We start from the raw sequence: 20,321 nt of genomic DNA, 5'->3' as shown, positions 1-20,321 counted from the left end.
TTTTTACTGACGATATCACTATGATATACAGTAAACTGTCCATGAACATCGATGGCATTTTCAATGCTGCTTTTTCTTTATGAAACCGATGGATGAGTCACAAAGCTCCATTATTACACGAAATGTTAATAACATTCATGTCACACAATCATCCTACTGTAGTAAATGTTACTTTTCACATCAGTTCAATGTGCCATGCACGTCTTCCACACAAACCATTTACATCTAAATCACATTAATAATCTTGTGCGTGCATAAACAATAACTAGATTTGCAAATACCAGTGCTCGCAAACCAACAACAGAGCCATAAAGTTTTAGAGAAGGTTGTTGGCGTAGGTCTTGCATACATTTTGCGGCTCTCTTGATTTCTGTTGCGGTGTATAATAATGATATATAACATGTATAACAGTGCCTTTGCAATGTACAGGTGCTATGTGATTCTGTAAATCCAGGACAAAAGAGACCAATCACAATTTAGTAGGCAAACATTTTTTAAAAATTCCTGTTATAGCAAAACTGAATTTTCAGCAGCCATTACTTCAGTCTTTAATCAAAGGTAGGGTAATCAAAATGTAAAAATTAGCACATACAATTAAATAGCCAACATTGGGCAATGAAATAAAATTAGGGCTGTGCATCCATCGCATCCAAAATAAAAGATTGCGTTTACATAATATATGTGGGTGCACTGTGTATAATTATTTTATATATATATATATATATATATATATATATATAAATACACACACATGCTTGTATATATTTAAGAAATATTTTCATGTATATAGATTTATATATAATTTATATTATATATAAATATTTTATATATAAATAATATTTTTTTTCTTAAATATACATGCATGTGTGTGTATTTATATATATATATATATATATATATATATATATATATATATATATATATATATATATATATACAAAATAATTATACACAGTGCACCCACATATATTATGTAAACGCAATCTTTTATTTTGGATGCGATTAATCGAGATTAATCGTTTGACAGCCCTAAATAAAATTAAAAAACAATCTTGGATAATATGGTACCAATATAATGTGCATGTCTATTCAATATTACACTTCTTAAAAAAAAAGTTTTTAAAGAGCAAAACTAACTATAAACCAAAGGTAGAATGGAGTTGTGGGCAGTTTGTAGGCTGAATTAACTAGAACTTTAGAGGACAAATTTTAATTAGTAAGAGAAATTAATATCTGTACAAGTAACTGTTGCCATCTCACTGTACTGTAACACATTCCATAATGTGATTACAATCCAATAGATCTCAAATACATACAGCTTTTCAATTAACTTCCTTTTAAAGTAATTGAATCATTTTTGTCCTACATATGACTCTCAAAAGGGATTCACTATTGCAGTATAACTTTATTGCTTGCTGAATTAACAGTCTTTGAACACTTAATATTTCTCATGGATCTTCTACTTCATTTTCATTACAAAAATGGAGCCCTGCAGTTTGCCAAGCTCAGATTAAATTTCGGCCAAACTAGTATCGGAGACCACTGACATACTCTATTCTTACACAACACTGACAGAACTGACGTAAAAGAACGCAGAGTTTCTGTAATGCTATTCGGTAAATGGTATATTCATGTTGTCTTATAATGCTTATGTTAATATATTTAGCACATAGGCTAAACGTTACATTATTATTCCACAAATCTATGATGTAATGTCATCATAGGACATCTGAGCCTTATAGACAGCATTTTAGCAGACGTTCTTAATGGAAAGAAATGTGCAATACCCTCATCTCCACATTCCCAAAGTGAATTTTTAATGATAAAAATGGTAGAGTATCTGCATTTCTATTAGTGAGATCACTGCATAAAACCAGCTCACAGAACACATTCATTAATGTACAGTCTGCATGTATAATTCAGACAGCTGGCATAACTAACTCACTCTCTCTCTTGATGACTGTCCAGTTATCAGACTGCTGTCCGTGTCTTGACTCTCTCGTTCTCGCTTTATCCATCTATCTTGTCTCTCTTTCTATCTCTGTATCCATAGTTACGCAGACAGTTTTGCCCATCCCTGCCTCAACCAATTGTTCAGGGATTGAAGCTTGTAGGAAGTAGGTCAGTCTGTGTTGCACTTGGCATAAGGTAAAGGCAGTCGAGGCATTAAAATACCAATTTTGGGTTAATATTCATCCATCCTTCGAGCAGGGACTGTAACAAAATCCATAACACAGACTCAATGAAATGGGAATTTTTTTTATGATGGGGTAGGAGGAGGTGGGGATATCGCTTTGTTAAAAAAAAAAAAAACAGGAACAGTCACCTAGACTAGTGGGAGAAGGGGTTTAATCAGGGCTCCAGACTGTGACCAAAAGAGTCATAAATAAATTTATTTAAAAAAAATAAATTGAAACGTCAATTTAAAATATTTAAATCTTTACATTTAAATTCTTTCATTGCGCAACAAATAACAATGGTTTATGAACAATGATCTGATGATGAGTCTTAGAATAAGAATAAGTCTCCATCTCAAAAGGTATCGCTTTGAATCGATTGAACAACTGACACGTTAATAAATAAACTGCTAATTATTTTTGGGTCATATCTAATTTGAAAATGAACAAAGTCGTTACTGTGATGTGTTTATTACCGATTGTTTGTTCATATGACAATACATTCCTAAAGTTACACATTCTGAACTGAATTTACTGTATAGTAAAGGGTTTTCTAAGTAAAAAAAAAACATAATTATCATAATTACCACATTATACAATTGGAAAACAATTTTATACTAAACATAATTAGGGAATCAAACCAAATGCATCCAGCCGAGTTAAAGGGGACCTATTATGCAAAATTAACTTATATTGTTTTGAACATACAACACTAAGCGGCAGCATTGCTTTTCAGCGTGAACAAGACAGAGCTTGGGGATTGAAGGTATAAATAGATTTGACAAGAAATCTGAGGCACATTTAAACAGACTGCCAAAAGCTAGAGAACAGAAGTAAATGGATCTCTACAATTCACAGAAACAACTGGATACAGGCATAAATGTCATGAAACACATTGAGTCCAAACTTTAGTTTAAACTGATAATCGTTTGTTTTATTGGGGTTCTCACAGTATCCCCTTAAATCCAGTCACGCAACAGCTCTTCTGCCACTCTTCAGTCCAGCTGAGGTGATGTGTTCAAGCGGGAAAGTGCATCAATGGATACCCTCTATTGTGGTAAAAGTCCATCCATTCCATTTCTTATTTTAATCATTAGCGGTGTGGGGTGCAGCAGCTCATTTGCATTTAAAGATACATGCATCAAAACAGTATGTTTTTTTCTTTGAAAATTCACAGACAAGTTTCTGAGACACCTGAGACTTATATTACATCTTTTAAAAAGGGGACAATATGTCCTTCAAGAATACTCCATGCCTGCTCAAAATCGAGTGTAAAGACACAATGCTGCATAAAATCCAGACAAAATTATCCACTATCACAGTATATAGACCCTAGTATCAGAGTATAGCTGTTGTGTGTAGAATTAAGACACCTAACTGGCACTTCAGAAGCACTTCTTTGGCACCTTTGCAATGTAAATTTTACAATAGTGATAAAAAAAGCATTCTAATTTTGGTTTGATTCACTCAAAAAAATAAAATAAAAAACAAGTAAATGGACACTTTTCACTTTTTTGTCTAATTTGAGCGATTCTCTAATTTGGAAGTTTAGTCCTAGTTTTAGGAGCCAGAGATTCCCTGGTCATTAGTCTGGAGCCCCATTTTGCTTGATCAAATATTGTGATTGGGTTATATAGAAACAGAGTGGGATCCAGAGACAGCTGAGACAAACAATACAAGCTGTCAATTAGCAGGGATTTTATGGAACATAAATGCATCCTCATCATCAAATCAACATAACATATCAGTCTTAGAGGGCAAACATTAAGATAATTGTCCTAGATAAAACTGTTGGCCACCAACTGCGTCCCCATCAACTTCCTTTTCTGTAATCAATAAAGATTGCCCAGTAAATCATTCCATCAAGTCTAAATCATAAAAACATCATCCATACCATACATCAGATCTTTTATATGAGTCTTCGACAAACACACCTGCACTTCACCACCGTTAAACCACAAACACTCTTGACAAAGAGCTGACAGCAGTCATCACTGACAGTGGTGTATAACCAGTAAAGTCAGGCAGCCAGCAGAGAGCTGAACTCACTGGACCTCATTCATTTAGCATCCACAGGACAGAGGAGGCTGAACCTTTTGCTGACTAACCACTTCCCAGGGCCCCATCAATCTATAAAGCCTTCAAACTCCCCCTGAAGTGGACCTATGTGATCAAACCAACCCAGTGACGTAACTGTTTCTATTCTTACTGGGGCGATCCTTACCTCCAGGGAGCCTGACGTATGCTGCAAACGTGAGGGATTGTAAAATGCTACTGCTTCTAAAAATAACAATAGAGCAGCAAGGCTCATACAGATAGGAACAATGCAATTCAGTATCTTCTCGAGGTCAACATGCTACTCAAAATAGTGTTGCTTATTTACTATTTGGGTGTTTTATACCAGATTTGGTTAGACAGTCAGTTACGGAAAGCTATGATGATAATGATAAAGTTACAAGCACTCTTAAAATCCTGCTACATTTACTCCTACAATAAAATTGCCATGCCCTGGCTTTATATAAATATTTTGATTGTTTTCACTCCCAGAAACTCCTAGTTGTGAGCCAGTTTGCTCTAAGATAGCCCATAATACTAGTATTTAATATTCAAAATGTTACATGTAAATGTTGTGTTGTCAATATTATAGTTTATTTTGTATTTTGTATGGATACTTAGGTGCGGGGTATTATTTTCTGTGCACTGTATAGCCTAATGAAAAACAATAATTGAAAATTATTATATTTAATTAGATGTGAAAATCATAAATATCATATTTTCAAGTTTGTTTCAGACTTTTGGATTCCACTGTATACTAAAAATTGCTTTTTGCTCTGCAGCTAGAGGCAAAGAATGCTATCAGTTATAATATGCATTACATTTGGGTATTTACATTAAGGTTTTCTATTGCAACTGGGCAGAGATTTAGATTTTATTTTCTTTTTTTATTTCGTAGCATTGCATTTACCCCTACCATGAGGATATACAAAGGTTACTCTGCTCCTTTAATACAAACGTATTCAAATTAGCCCTATGGAGATAAACATTACACAACTGCTGCACGATAACTAGCAGAAGCACTAACGTTTTCATTCAGGGCTGGATGGTGAATAGTAGTGATTGAAGCACCAGGAAGGACCATGTTTCCTGGTAGTTAAAGGCCAATGACATGTCATAAGGAAGACATTTTGCATATTGCATGTTTATTTAATGCACCTGAACGTTTGAATTTCATATGGTTCAGTACACTCTGATGATCAGTGATATAATGGTTATTTTCTCAACATCAGCAGCAGGTAACAAACAGTCACCCTGCTAACAGGTTGCTTGCGATGTGTGGTCAGTCAAACTAACGTTGTTCAGACAGCAAGCAACCTGTTAGTTTACTAAACAACCTGTTAGTAGGTGATCGACAGTCACCACAACTTCCTTTAAGCTATTTGGTTCCGCCTACGTTGTTTCAGTACATTTAGAAAATTGGTAAATATTTAGAAGGCAGATCGTGTTAAAGCAGTAGAAAGTCATTTGAGAAATTTGCCTGAAGACTGTTTATCCAATGGGCTACCTCAATCCGTATTGACACCTGCTCGTTCATCTCTAGCGTTGTTTAGGCTAATCAAAAAAACACCAAGGCCTAAATAAAATAATACTTAAATATGCGTAAAAATGTCTTACCGGTCCCCTCCGTTTTAAAGTCACGTTCTTCCACAAGAGAAGGTGTAGCTGGTGTAGAAATCCCATTTTCGATGAGTTGGAGAATGAAGTCGCAAATTATAATGTATTCATCACAGTGTTGTTGTTTTAAGATTCCGCTTTAAATGCATTTTGTCCTCCCCGGCGAGTGACAAAGCCAAACATCCTGAAATAACAGGGCTGTGTTTGTGAACAGCTCTTTTGGTAACAGGCAGCAGATATTCGCATCTCATTAAGCAGTGGGCGGATACCCGTCAGCTTTAGCCAAAGGTAGCTAGCGAAGCTTTCTTATTGCTATTGTACTTTGAGCTCTTCATTGAGCGCGCGACCGATGTGTCAAGTAGTTGAGATGTGATTTTATGGTAATCTAGCGGCTGCCTCAGCTGGATTACTGATGCGCGGCTGAATCCTCATCATTCTGCGACGCTGGGCTATTTATAGTAACTCCATTGATGTGAGAACATTTTAATCTCCTCATCTTTAGCTTTACTTCTGGGACTGAGGTAAATCCCTCCTGGATGGACAGACTTATCCGAGATCACATTTTTTGTGGCTGTCGTGGATTGGATGTCTGTGATCTTTGTTCAGTGTTCTTCTGTGTGTTATTATACTGAGTTACCTTTGAAAAGAGTTTTGAGAGTGAGAATGAAAGGTAATGGCACCCTCTGCAGCATGGCACTGGTTTCAACAGTAGGCTCAGCCTGTTGGAAATAAATAGCACGACTACAGTTCCTACAGGCATCACGATTTGTACAGAAAAAAATATGACAGCCTAATATGTTCCAACAACCATTAGACACGCATAAAGGCCAGATGTTCTGGGGCAACTCTGTGGAAGACCATTAACTGGGGGATTGTAATATTACCAAAGGCAATAGTAAGCAAATAGTTGTTTTTTTTTAACAAATCATTTGAAGGAGTCGTTCTCTTTAACTTCAACATTCTTACTCATCAGCCACCTGCTCCTAGCCTACTACAGTATGTCTGCCTTTTATAGGCCCGCCTATGAGATTAGAATTCTGTTCTGAAACCAAAATATGCCTGGAAAACCGTTCAGGGAATGGCGCTCCCTGTCCCTTCTGCATTCATATATCAGCTGGTCCGTTGTTAAACTTTCTAGGCATATAGGTGAACTAGACGGTCGGTGGCATAGGCATAGAAATCATAGGCTAGACTAGATGCCCTATTGGCCGCTGGGCACTGAGAAATCCGTCCGCCATCTTGAACCGGCCGTATTCCAATTGTGCTGTACCTGCCAAACAGATTGTACTGAACGGAGAGGATGACTGGTTTAAGATGGCGGCCCCACGGTTTGACCGTGTCAATATGCAGTAGCAGTCGATAGGGTGTCTTTCTTTATATGATGTTTATGGCATGGGGGCCACCAGATTGAGGGGCCTACATCTCTAAGGCCTATTTCTCATGACAAATAACAGAGCTAAATGTCCAGTGAGTGTGGGTTAGAGCGCAGGTTGTGGTTCCTTCTCTCTAGCATCAGCCAACACGAGAACAGGCTCGCATCAGCCCACAAGAGGAAACCGCATCCACCCACAGTTTTTATCCCTGTATGACAACAACGTCACAAATAATTTAAATGGCCAACTCACAAAAAACAATGAATCATTAAGAAGCCAAAACTGTGGCATCCACTAAACTGACATCAATTCTTTAAAATCTGATTGGAACGTATACAGTTTATATTATATATTACACTTTAAGAAAAATTCTGTATAAGGAAAATTAAGCTGTACATTTTCTGTCAAATGTACTAAAATACAGGGAAAACACATGCGGTTTCTTAAACATGCACGGTTGTAAAAAAATCAACAGAAGATTAATAAAACATATATATGTTTTGTGAATAATATTATATTATAAATTATTTATTTCCACAAAAAATAATGACTGATCACATTCTAAGCCAAACAAGGGCAGATTCTAAAAATATCTTTGAATTTGAGAGTTAGGATTTAAAAAAAGATATAACTTGCACATCAAATGTGATTTGTCTTGCAGTGGAATCAACCACAAAGCATTTCAGATGGACAACAGCTCAATCCAACCTAAATGTTCATTATAGATTAAAAAAAATATTAAAATAATCTCAGTAATTTCGGTAAAACATTATCTGTACCACATACAGTGCTATAAGTTGTAGTTTTGTATAATATTACAGAGACATATTGACTCCTCTGAGCTAAAGTAGGTGTGGCTTTTACACATGTGCAGGGTGAATCTTTGCACCACATGTGTCATGTGTCCAACATTCTGGGTTGTGAGGTGGGGCAGGGCCGGATACACAGTTTCAGTGTATATGTCATTCGCCCACAAAGCAGTGGCACTCTGCTTTCAAGAAAACACAATTGCTACCTAATGGTCCTGGAGTCTGGACTCTCAAGCCAAGGCAAGTACATTATTTAATTGTGCCTGCATTATATTAGAAAATACAATAACAAAAAGAAATCGATTTTTTATATGTAAATCATTTACCTTTATTGCGAACATAATAAAAAAAACAAAAAAATACCGGTACATTATTTTGCTATTAAAATGGCAGTGCATAGTATATTGATTCCAACCTGCTTTAATATTAGTGCAGTTTTAAAAAATAATAAATAAAAAAAACATGTAAAGTTGTTACTGAAACCATGCATGCAAAGTGATGATTAAGTGTTCCTACATGTTCACGCTATCACATCGCATCAGGTTTAGTCACTACTTTTAAAAGGAGGAGAAGAGACTAACTTGATTTGATGCTGTCTAATTTCTGTAACCCACCTCACTTCTTTGTCTTCACAGTAGTTGTGCCATGCAATTATTGAAACAACATAACCACGTCCTCTGTTGTCTGTTTGGCTTTGTGCTGCTCTACAATTTTTTATCCTGGAGTATAAACAGTCTACTCTTGAGTCAGATTGAGACCAGCAGACCAAAAATTCTTGAGCATAACATCACCATCCTCCTGTGGCACTGGCCTTTCGGAGTTCCCTACAGAGTGGGAAGAGGTGTCTGTATGGATAAATATGAAATCCCTAGATGCTTTCTGGAGGATAACCAATCCAACTTCACTCAAGCAGATGTTGTAGTGTTCCACTACCACGAGCTCTGGACTGGTCACTCCAAACTTCCTCTCCACCTTACACGTCCACCTATGCAAAAGTGGCTTTGGTTATCGCTGGAACCTCCCACGAACAACCACAACCTTAGCAACTACAACGGCTTGTTCAACTGGACGATGAGTTATCGCCGTGATGCTGACATCTTCATGCCATACGGAGAACTCGTTTCTAAAAAGACCAATGCCACGTACGTCATTCCGAAGAAGAGCGACTGCCTAGTTTGCTGGGTGGTCAGCAAATACAAAGCCAATCAGAGTCGCTCTCTAGTTTTCCAGCAGCTGAAGAAACACATTCCGTCAAATCGGATAGAAGTATACGGTCAGTGGTCCAAGCGGCCGCTCTCCAAAAAAAAGCTGCTTTCCACGATATCTCGATGTTACTTCTACCTTGCCTTTGAAAACTCAATATCTACAGACTATATTTCGGAGAAGCTGTGGCAGAACTCCCTTCAGGCAGGGAGTGTGCCGGTAGTGCTCGGCCCACCCAGGAACATTTATGAACTATCAATTCCGCCGGAATCATTCATCCATGTAAATGACTTCAGCAGCGTCAAGGCGCTGGCTACTTTCTTAAGTCAAGTGGCCGCTGATAAAGAGCGTTATGAATCTTATTTTAGATGGCACCATTACTATGATGTTAGATTGTACACAGACTGGAGAGAGAGACTCTGTCATATTTGCATGCATTATGACAAGCTCTCTAAGCATAAAAAAGTGTACAGTGACCTGTATAGCTGGGTTAACAGCTAACCCTTACCCTCTACCATCTATTTTTTTTTTTGTGATAAAATAATATGTAAATGTTTGATGGAATATTAAATAAATCTATAATAATAATAATAATAATAGAGAAGTATATAATGATATACGTATATAATAACTTCACGTTTGACCGTGTACCCATTCATTTGACCCAGTTTTCTACTGCCTTATTGTTTGATTCCTATTACCTGTTGTTATGTTTATCAGTTCCCTCGTTAGTTGTCTCGTTGCTTTGATTAGTCACTTTGTTTGGTTCTGTTCAGTTCTGTTAGTTCTACGGTGCCTATGGTTAGGATGTTCTGTTCATGTTTATCTTCCCTGAGTTATGTGTAAATAAATATTACTTGCGTTTAGAATCAGATCCTGCATTCATTGCAACCAACCATGACAATTACACTGTAACAATGACACCTTAAAATAATGTGTATAAAACATTCAAAATAAAATAAACTCCATACCAAGAGATGATGCCTCTATTTTGTAATCTTGTTGTGATAATATGTTTGAAGCAATAATAAATAATGAATATTATAATACATTTTTAATAAATATACAATGATAAATACTAGGGCTGTCAAACGATTAATCGCGATTAATCGCATCCAAAATAAAAGTTTGTGTTTACATAATATATGTGGGTGCACGGTGTATAATTATTTTGTATATATAAATACACACACATGCATGTATATTTAAGAAAAAATAGTATTTATATACAAAATGTTTATATATAATATAAATTATATATAAATCTATATACACTATATACATATTTCTTAAAATATATACAAGCATGTGTGTGTATTTATATATATATATATATATATATATATATATATATATATATATATATATATATATAATACACAGTGCACCCACATGTAAACACAAACTTTTATTTTGGATGCGATTATTTCCGATTAATCGTTTGACAGCCCTAATAAATACATTTTAAGTTTTCTTTGCTGATTACATTACCTTTATCTTTGAAAGTACTGTCAAATGTACTTGAAACCTTAAGTGCTATAGTAAATTATAATATTGATTGATTCCAGTGTTACTTTATTAATATATAAACAATCACATCTGCTTTCAAGATCGAATGTCATCGTGTTACAGTTGGCTTGGCGCATCATGTTACAGTTGGAGTCATCGTGTTACAGTTAGAGTTGTTGGCACATAGTGTGTCGGAACACCCTTCCGAAGTGATGTTGTTATCAAGTTTTCGGCAAGTTCTCTTCAAGATTAATCAATGCAATTTCAAAGCATCTATGCATGCTTCTAAATCTTTTTTTTTTTTTTTTTAAATTAAGGTCTTTTTAAAATAACTTATTTGCAAGACTTCATAGGAGCTGACTTTAATCAAAGCAAACTAAATCTTGACTTATAATGCCCTAGTAAACCATTTTTGTGAGATCGCCACACCCGAAAGAATTCTGCCCACGGAGAAATAAAATGAGTCAGAAAGAAGCATGGTAGCTCACTCTTGCATCCGTAGGGTGTTGGTTGTGTATGCCACACACACACACACACACACACACACACACACACACACACACACAAACTATTACAAGCCAGAGGATTTGGGGTTGAGTCCTTGCAAGATCTCTTTTTTTATGGTAGTTTCTGTTAAGTGTCTCAGAGGTTATCAATCTCAGAGGGCAGTAACTTAATAATACATTTGAGACTCAACTCTTCCTATTTTGTTTTAAAAGCTGACATTTTAAGGGGGAGTTGTGGCCTAATAGTTAGAAAGTCAGACTGGTAACCCAAAGGTTGTGGGTCAGATTCTCAATACCGTCTGGAAATGAGGTTCCCTTAAGCAAGGCACCTAACCCCAAATCGCTCCCCGGCGCCACAACAAAAAATGGGTGTGTGTCTGTCTATGGATTGCAGTGTGTGTACACTACTTACTACTCCTAATCTGTGTGCACTAGCTTGAATGAGTTAAATGCAAGAGACAAATTTCGAGTATATGGGTTACCATACTTGGCCTTCGAATGTCAATTTCACTTTAAAATCTTCACCACTGATTGCTGATTTGCACCACAGCTGTTTAGTCACCAGAGACTTCAACAGACCAATTCTGATTTTTCAATACTATTGGTACAAGGACTTTTCGGTGCATAGAAACACTAAGCTTGTGTTCAGTGAAATTGCTCTGGTAGACCAGATAAGAAAGCACCTTCACAACACATCAGATCAGTTCAGGAGGAGACGATTAAATTGATTTTATGCTTTCTGAAATCTGTGATCAAATCACATCTTTGTCTTCGCAGCTTTAGGTGCTCTTCTAAGCATAACCCAAAGGAAGTAAGATCTCAACTATTGACATGTTTTAATTTGGACTGATATAAATCAAGATGAAAACCACCTCGAAGTATCTTTCATCTTAGTGTGTTGGTTTGACAATCCTGATCACAAAACCTGTGACAGTAACTTTACAGAGCAACAGTTTGTCGTGACCAATGTAATTTGCTACTGGTCGGAAAAAGCTCACAGAGGACAAAATCTCACATCCTCTTCAACAACTAGACATCTTAAAGTGGCTGTTTCTGTGGTTTCCTTTTATGCATCTAGAAACAAAGGAAAGTTTCAACTGAAGCTTTTTGACAGGTAAATCCTTGTATAGAATCTGTATTCATTTTGTAAGATTTTTTAATGAAAATTCAAGAAATTACAAGAGTTAAGTTTAAAAACCCATCATTTTATTCTGTAAATTTTAGTGGTGGATCACTTTGTGATCAGTAAACTGTTAACTTTAAGTAGTAGCTTAATCTATCACACAGGCTCATGTGTTAGAAGTATCAAAGACCTGATCTTTCTGAGCAATGTTTTTAAGTTTCATTTCCTCTATAATTTGTTGCATTTAAATAGCATTCCATTATAACACACTAAATTTAACATTGATCAACTGAATGCACTATCATTAAAATTATTTTAAAATGCTTTACTCATTTTTATAAATCACATTTTTCTCTGAATATTGAAGCCTAATAACACTAAAGCAACTGCACAAGCCATAACCATGGCAGTCTTCCAGGTATTTGGTCTGGACCAGACCCAGCCGCATTTCGTTACCCTGTGCAACACTACAGACCTGGCCCTGTATGCCACGAAGACCACCGCCCAGGCTATCGGAAGAGCCATGGCCAGCCTAGTGGTGCTGAAGTGATTTGGCGTGGTCAGATACAGAAATAGTAATGAGTTCACTATAGCGAACGAAGGTAGAGCAAACAGTTTCTCCTCCCCACAGCGGCCTAGACCTCAGACATCGAAACCGTGCCCTTATGAAATGGCCATTCAAGATGCTAACATTGAAACAAATCATCATGCAAATACGAGAGTTGCGCGCTGAATGAATTCTCATGCTGTGTTCGAAATCGCCCCATATCCCCCCATTCGCTATTCCCTACCTACATTTATTACTCCACTCCACTAATATAGCCCACGTTAACGAGTGCATGAAAACGAGTGAGGTGCGCATTCGGAAGGGCTGCCGCATTTGCATTGTTTGTGCTTGCTGTTTAATTGAAACTGGCAGCTCCAGAAGCCCTGTGGCCCTAATACATTTTTTTATCCTGAACTATGTCATGGAAACTGTATGAACATTGTAATCATTACCATAATTAAACAATTTAATAATCAATTAAAAAGGAATTTTATCCTGTATGATAGAAATTCCTGTACTGTATGATAGAAATAAAAACGACCTCCTGCGTGGTTTTAAAAATGGAGAGCTGCGGCGCCACCTCCTGGCGAGACGCGGGAGTTCATTCAGCGCGCGACTGGACTCTCACAGTGCATTATGGGCATTTTGAGCGCATAGACATAATCAAAAAACAAAAATAGAGGAAAAAGTGGGTCTACAACTAGGTATACAATTTTGTTATTGACATAATATCTGCTTCAATATTACAAAGACAATTTTTTTTCATTTAATTTGAAAAGGCTGCATATTTACACAATGCATGTTAAAATGTGATTTTGATTTGAAGACAATGGTAGTATATTAAATTCTAAATGTGTTGCATACATCAGTACAGAGATATTTATTTACATGATACGTTTCACTGCTGTAGCCTATTCGTTATCGTATAGTTTAACGATTCATTCTATTAAAATTATAAATGCTACTTGTGTTATATGGAATTCTCAATACAGAGCTGGTTTTGTTTAGTATTCCTTTACATAAAAACGGATAATTTATAAACTAAGTTGATACATTGACTGTAGTTGACTTGACACACACAACAAAGTATCGAATCTATCACGATCAATGAACCCACAAATCGACTGTGCAGGTTCCATTATCTTCCCTGTATTCAGTTATGTTGCCGGTTATCGATTACTTATGCCTACAGTGAGCGACAATGGCTGACGGCAAGGATGAAACACTAGCAGCTTCCAAAACAGAGGTATTTTACAACTATCGGGAAAGGATTACTTGTTCACCCGAGGAAGAGGCGCAATTAGAGAGACAGCATTTCTGGAATGTCATGAACGCGTTTAAATACTACAGGTAAACATTGCTGGTGTAATAAGTCCCATCTGCTCAACACCAACATAACATGGGCCACTAATATTTGAGCCATTTTTTTGTATTCTGCTTATACAATTTGGATTCTATCTATCTATCTATCTATCTATCTATCTATCTATCTATCTATCTATCTATCTATCTATCTATCTATCTATCTATCTATCTATCTATCTATCTATCTATCTATCTATCTATCTCACTCTCTAGATACAATACAAACATAACTACACAATATCATCAGATACATCAGATAGCTTCGTTGGAATGAATGGTGAAATAAATCTTTACATTGACAAAGCATTAATAACATGATACAATAATAATAAAATACATAAAAAATACAAATACAAATTTTACATTAAAAAACATAGCAATAAATATTTTTTAATCTTCTAATATTTAAAACAGTGGCTCTAGGCGTATTGTAAGTGTTGGTAGCTCTGTCCCACTGGAGGTGTCAAGACCTCGCATATCTGGCAGCCAGGTTTGAGCTTGCTGGGCTACCAAGGCTTAGACAGATAAGAAGAAGATCAAGACTTAAGACTAGTCTCTTGACCAGATCTAGTTCAGCTCTCTCTCTCTCTCTCTATATATATATATATATATATATATATATGGTAATTCAGGTTGATTTTTGCTATTGAGATGACTGGGGAAAAGTGTCCCAATCAACCATATATATATATATATATATATATATATATATATATATATATATATCCCTTCTCCCTTTAATTTACTTTGTCCTCTGTCCATATATATTGTGTCTCCCACTGTGTTCAGAATTCATGTTCACGAACGAGTGAATCGAGCCGAGCGGCAGTTCCGATGCCTTCCAGATCACCACCAGCAACTTTTGACAAACTTCTTGCCCAATCTGAGCAAGATCCGCTACTGTATTGACCGAAACCAGGAGGTGATGCAGGCCATAGTGAACAACTGCCTAGATATGTTTGAGAACATGGAATATGGACAGGATGTAGGTGGCAATCAGTAGGTCTTACAATTAATAATGTTGTATTTTTTATTTGGATGTTGTTATGACAGAAGTGTGTTTTTTATTATCTTGTTTAGTAGTAAGTCAATTAATCTAATAGTTTTCCTGCTTTTCAAAGAGTGACCCAAGGAAAGTACGGCCTTCTTCAACTTTTGACATGGACAAGCTGAAGTCAACCATAAAGCAGTTTGTCCGTGACTGGAGTGCAGCAGGAAAGGCTGAAAGGGACAGCTGCTACAAACCTATTATAGAGGAGATTCAGAGACTATTTCCTCCAGACCAGTGGTAAATATGATGTCATTCTGTAGTCAAGCATACGGTCTACTGTTGAAGTATAAGGTGCATGCAGTATATATATATATATATATACACTACCTAAAAAGGTTGGGTCAGTAAGATTTTTGTAAACAGTAAAATTGTGAAATACTATTACAATTTAAACTAACAATTTTAAAATGTCATACATTTTCAGTATCATTCCTCCAGTCTTCAGTGTCACATGATACTTTAGAAATCATTCTAATATACTGATTTGGTGTTCAATAGATATTTCTTATTATTATCAGTGTGTTATCAATATTTTACTTGATATATAAATCTTTTGTACCATTGATCAAGTTACCTTTGCTGCATAAAAATATTGACTCAAACTCTTGGAAAAATGTATTATTTTTTGGAAAAATGTCTGTTGATTAAATGAATTTAGCATTCTTATGTTTTGTCAAATGGGCTCAACTTATAATTTAGAAAAGAAATTAGTTTTGAGTTATATTTCTCTCTACAGTGATGTGTCCCAGGTAAGAGTGCTAGTGCCCGGGTCTGGTCTAGGTCGACTTGCATGGGAAATTGCTCATCTGGGCTATTCGTGCCAAGGAAACGAGTGGAGTTTCTTCATGCTCTTCTCCTCTAATTTTGTTCTGAATAGGTACAACACACTAAAATCTTCACAATTTAAGTAGTACCATTCACATAAATATAGCTAATTTTATGTGTTATATTTAATATATTTCTCTGTTGGTCTTAACAACATGTTGTAATAATACCCTGTTGGGGTACGCCCTCTATTTATTATTAGTGACATGTTACGTTGTGTAATTAATTTAGAGGCATAAGGTAAAGTATTCTAGAACTTGTATCCCTGGTTGAACTTCTTTTAGTTCTAGGAAAGCAGATTTGTATCAAGCATCGATATAACATCTGTAATAAGGAGGGAACTAACTGATATGATTTGTCTCTCAGGTGTGATGAGGAGAATGCTTTGACTCTGTATCCCTGGATTCACCAGTTCAGTAATAACAAAATGTCCTCAGACCAAACAAGACCTGTGTCCTTTCCTGATGTCAATCCACAGAGTCTTCCAGCAGACTCTGACTTCTCTATGGTCGCTGGAGACTTCCAGGAAGTATACAGTGACCCTGGTGAGTTTTTTTTTTTTATAAACATCAACCTAATTGTAAATGACAGTTAAATGGAGACAGAATTTTAAGTTGCATCTCCCATACAGAAATGTGGGATTGTGTTGCTACTTGCTTCTTCATTGACACTGCCCACAATGTTCTTGATTACATTGAAACCATCTGGAATATTCTAAAACCTGGTGGTGTCTGGATAAATTTGGGTAAGTCAAATTCTGTATAATCTTAATCATTCACAGTCAAATGTTATCAGGTGTGGTTGAAAGATTTCTTTGTATTTGTTCTCAAAGGTCCACTACTTTACCACTATGAGAATATGGCTAATGAATTGTCCATTGAGCTGAGCTATGAGGACATAAAGGCTGTCATTTTAAAATATGGATTTGTCCTAGAGGTAAACAGTTAATTATCAACTGTTTAAATTATTATTAACAGTAATACTGTAATAAACTGTTACTGTATTTCTTTTCACAGTTGGAGAGAGAGTCTGTGGCCAGCACATACACAGAGAACGATCGCTCCATGCTCAAATACCTTTACGACTGTGTCTTTTTTATTGTACGGAAACCCGCAGAACAGTTGATGAATGGAGATGAGACACCTAAAGATGGCAAGATTGAGGATTCTTTACAGACTCGAAACTCAACATGATGTTTACAAGGCTGAACTTCTGGCTGAATTCACAGACAAATAGCCCAAAAAATAAACTGAGGATTTTAATCATGAATGTCAGCATTATATTCCTGGTAATAATACAATAAGACTGGAGCTTTATCATGTACTGAACAATTTCAGACATTTACCAAAAATGTCATGTTTTGGTGCATTGCTTTGCATTCATATTCCTCAGGTTTCAGGTTCTGCTTCACATCTTACTAATGCCGATTGTCACTCCACACATACATTTCAGTGTTTTTCTTGTATTTGTTTACACTACCACCGTTTTCATGTCCAAAATCGTATTCACAGAGCCTACTTTGTATCTTGACTAGCGCAGCTACTCCAGTCTCTCTGAGGAAACTTGCTGGCCATTAAAATTGTATTTGTTGGTAGCACTAAAATAAAGTTGTTTTAAACTTAACAGATTTTCATGATCTTGTACATATTGTAATAAAACTGTTTTACAATTAAGAAAATTTGGAATATTATTGAATATACAAAGACTGTTAAGTCTTTAATACTGTTTATTGTTCAAAGACTATATGTAAGCCTTTACGACTGTTTATTGTTCACCACACAAACTTAACATTAGTTATTAGGAAGTTAGTTAATGTGTTTAAACATTTACTCTTATAGTTTATATTATTCACATTCACAACCGTCTAGCTTTTTACTATATAATAAGATAAACGATGTTATTGTTGTTCGACCTCTCTGGCCACAGAGGGCGCTGTATTCAAACCTATGATTCAAACATGCGGTTCAACTTCAGTTACGACACAACTGTCGTAAATGGCTAGAATATTGAAATTGAATGCCCCTCTGCGTACAAAAAAAGTCTTGCCGCTCTTTTGTATATGTTAAGTTTGAACTTTTCTGAATAATTTGGGTCGGGCATCGCACAGATGACCAAGCGGAGAGCAGAGAACATTTTGCCTCCCGAAATCCCCAGTAAAAGAAGTTTTCGTTCTCTCTTCAACATCGACAACCCTGTCGCAGGTGTGAATGTGATTCAAAACGCTAATACATCCTCGTTGTTGTCATTCTCTGGACAACGCTGCAGGAAAAGACCAAAGTTTTTCGATGACCCGCTGGATAGCATTAACCTGCCGAGAAAAGTGTCTGCAAACAGGGTTGTTTCAGTGCTGGCAGATAAGAACACATGCAAGCCTAGAACATTCGAGGATGCTGGTAGAACTGCTGTCACGCGGCGGTCATGTTGCGCACTTCAAACTGAGTCAAATAAACTGCCAGACGAAGAAAATAACCTTACTGCAGTAGACAAGGTAAAGTTTTACACAAACAAGAGCAAAGTCATAAAACTGCGTGACGTAGCGTAGAATACTGTAACTTACGTGCAATGATGACATATTTATCTTATCTTTCTGTCCGTCCGTCCGTCCCAGTAACAATGCACTGGGCCAGCTAACCAATCATAGCACATTTCATATTTTATAAGGACGGACTTCATCGAAAATGACTCGTTCAACTAGAACTGGGGAGAGAGGAGCTGCAATAATGTAAAATATATATATATGTGTGTCTTAATGGGTCTAATATTAGGGCCCCTTTAAGATCATTTTGGTTAAAAAAAAAAAAAGCTCAAACATGCATTTTAGTCTTGGACTTGGCTTAATCCTTGTCTGTTAAACCGAGGGCAAAACTAATAAACTTTTAGGTAATTTTAGCATATTCTATTTCTATTTCTGTTCACCTTTGTTGGTGCAAATGTTTGCTGTAGTGAATGCTTTGGATATTTAGCTCTACTTTTATCCCACTAGGTGATGCACACAGATGAGGACCTCTCTCCATTCAATTCCTTCCAGTTCTGGCAGGTTCCACTGCCTGAGTTGGATCTCTCTCTCTTGGAGACTAAACCCTCAGCTGGGTCCTGCACAGCCTCTTCCACCAAAGACTTAGAGGCGATGGAAACCTGAGGAGATCGCCAATGCACAGTGATAGGTTCATTCTTGTTTAGATGTTGAATAGGTGTTGCCAAATCACGCGACTGGACATGAGATGATTCCTCCTGATCTGCACTAGATGAATGTATGAGCAAAGCCGTGTGCTTTGTACAATTTGTGAGCCTCCAACACAAGCAACACAACACGTCATGGTTATGTGTGAACTCAGTCCTCTCCTATTTGAATCATGTGCTCAGAAGTGTGACAGCATAATGCTGTATTGAACTGTCCTTATGTTTTTTTTCTGTTAGTAGCTGTAAAAGTTTAAACTTTTGAAGGTGACCCAAAGCCTTTCTTTTACTTGAACTGAGCCAGATTTTTAGCACTGTTTATGGTGCTTAAAGGTATTAGTCACTTTTTAAAAAAAATACAATTTGTGGCTGTGTTCCTTTCCTCTGACCAACATTATCTTTTTGACAACAGTATTTGGTGCTTCTGAACTTAGTAGATGGAGCAAGAGCTTTTGTCTGTAACTGCAGTGTTTTTGAAATTGCCCAACAGCAATAAAACACATTTTTTAAATGCCTGATATTGGCTTGCCTTACATTGTCTTTGGTTGTTTCTGTCTAATCTTGTCATGATTCTACTTTTTGACATTGTAAAGTACATTACAGTTAACATTTACAGTTGAACTACGGCCCATTGAGTAGACATAATCTCTTCCCTCATTCCTCATCCAAAGGAAGTGAAACACCTCTGTCAGGTACTCATGACCTTTGGTCTTAAGCGCTGAGAGCATTCCAGCTTTATCAGGAGATTGCATCGCAAGTGATCAGCATGCAGATAATCATGTTCATTTGCTAAGCTAAAATAAGCATGCAAGTAAAACGATACAATGGTAAGCCAAGTTTTGATACTTTGTCCCATTTAGGTGGTCCTCTGGGAAAACATGGAAATATCTGTAAGTGGGATGTGCATGAAAGATGAAAACAATGTGCGGCCTTGTTAGGATTTAAGCTACTGAAACAGCTCTACTTTAGAGACACGCTTTAACC

General features: G+C 36.4%; 4 protein-coding genes across 6 annotated transcripts in view; 3 read left to right on the top strand and 1 right to left on the bottom strand.

The window, feature by feature from the left end:
• abca2 (ATP binding cassette subfamily A member 2) overlaps nt 1-6,256 on the bottom strand; it is a 57,355-nt gene extending 51,099 nt beyond the window's left edge. For all 3 annotated transcript variants that reach the window (XM_039659348.2, XM_039659350.2, XM_039659347.2), the window contains exon 1: nt 5,850-6,256. In XM_039659348.2, the coding sequence (XP_039515282.2) occupies nt 5,850-5,915 (66 nt within the window). In that variant the 5' untranslated portion in view covers nt 5,916-6,256. The remainder of the gene's footprint in view (nt 1-5,849) is intronic.
• Nucleotides 6,257-6,450: 194 nt separating this feature from the next.
• LOC120469991 (alpha-(1,3)-fucosyltransferase 7) lies at nt 6,451-10,195 on the top strand. The gene has a single exon (XM_089130416.1). It carries the CDS (start codon nt 8,677-8,679, stop codon nt 9,733-9,735), a length of 1,059 nt encoding a protein of 352 aa, XP_088986542.1. The 5' UTR covers nt 6,451-8,676; the 3' UTR covers nt 9,736-10,195.
• A 3,899-nt stretch (nt 10,196-14,094) lies between these two features.
• carnmt1 (carnosine N-methyltransferase 1) lies at nt 14,095-17,783 on the top strand. The gene is made up of 8 exons (XM_039659847.2): nt 14,095-14,269; nt 15,074-15,269; nt 15,406-15,572; nt 16,072-16,212; nt 16,527-16,705; nt 16,792-16,905; nt 16,993-17,096; nt 17,177-17,783. The coding sequence occupies exons 1-8, from the start codon at nt 14,121-14,123 to the stop codon at nt 17,351-17,353; spliced, it is 1,227 nt and encodes a 408-aa protein (XP_039515781.2). The 5' UTR covers nt 14,095-14,120; the 3' UTR covers nt 17,354-17,783.
• Nucleotides 17,784-18,131: 348 nt separating this feature from the next.
• On the top strand, nt 18,132-19,445 carry LOC120470315 (uncharacterized). The gene is made up of 2 exons (XM_039659848.2): nt 18,132-18,648; nt 19,144-19,445. Exons 1-2 carry the CDS (start codon nt 18,268-18,270, stop codon nt 19,297-19,299), a joined length of 537 nt encoding a protein of 178 aa, XP_039515782.2. The 5' UTR covers nt 18,132-18,267; the 3' UTR covers nt 19,300-19,445.
• The last annotated feature ends 876 nt before the right edge of the window (nt 19,446-20,321 follow it).

This window comes from Pimephales promelas, chromosome 4 (genome assembly GCF_988280905.1).
Source record: "Pimephales promelas chromosome 4, fPimPro1.hap1.1, whole genome shotgun sequence".
Taxonomy (NCBI): Eukaryota; Metazoa; Chordata; class Actinopteri; order Cypriniformes; family Leuciscidae; genus Pimephales; species Pimephales promelas.
The sequence above is the reverse complement of the archived record's forward strand: the minus strand, read 5'-3'. Positions and strand labels throughout refer to the sequence as shown.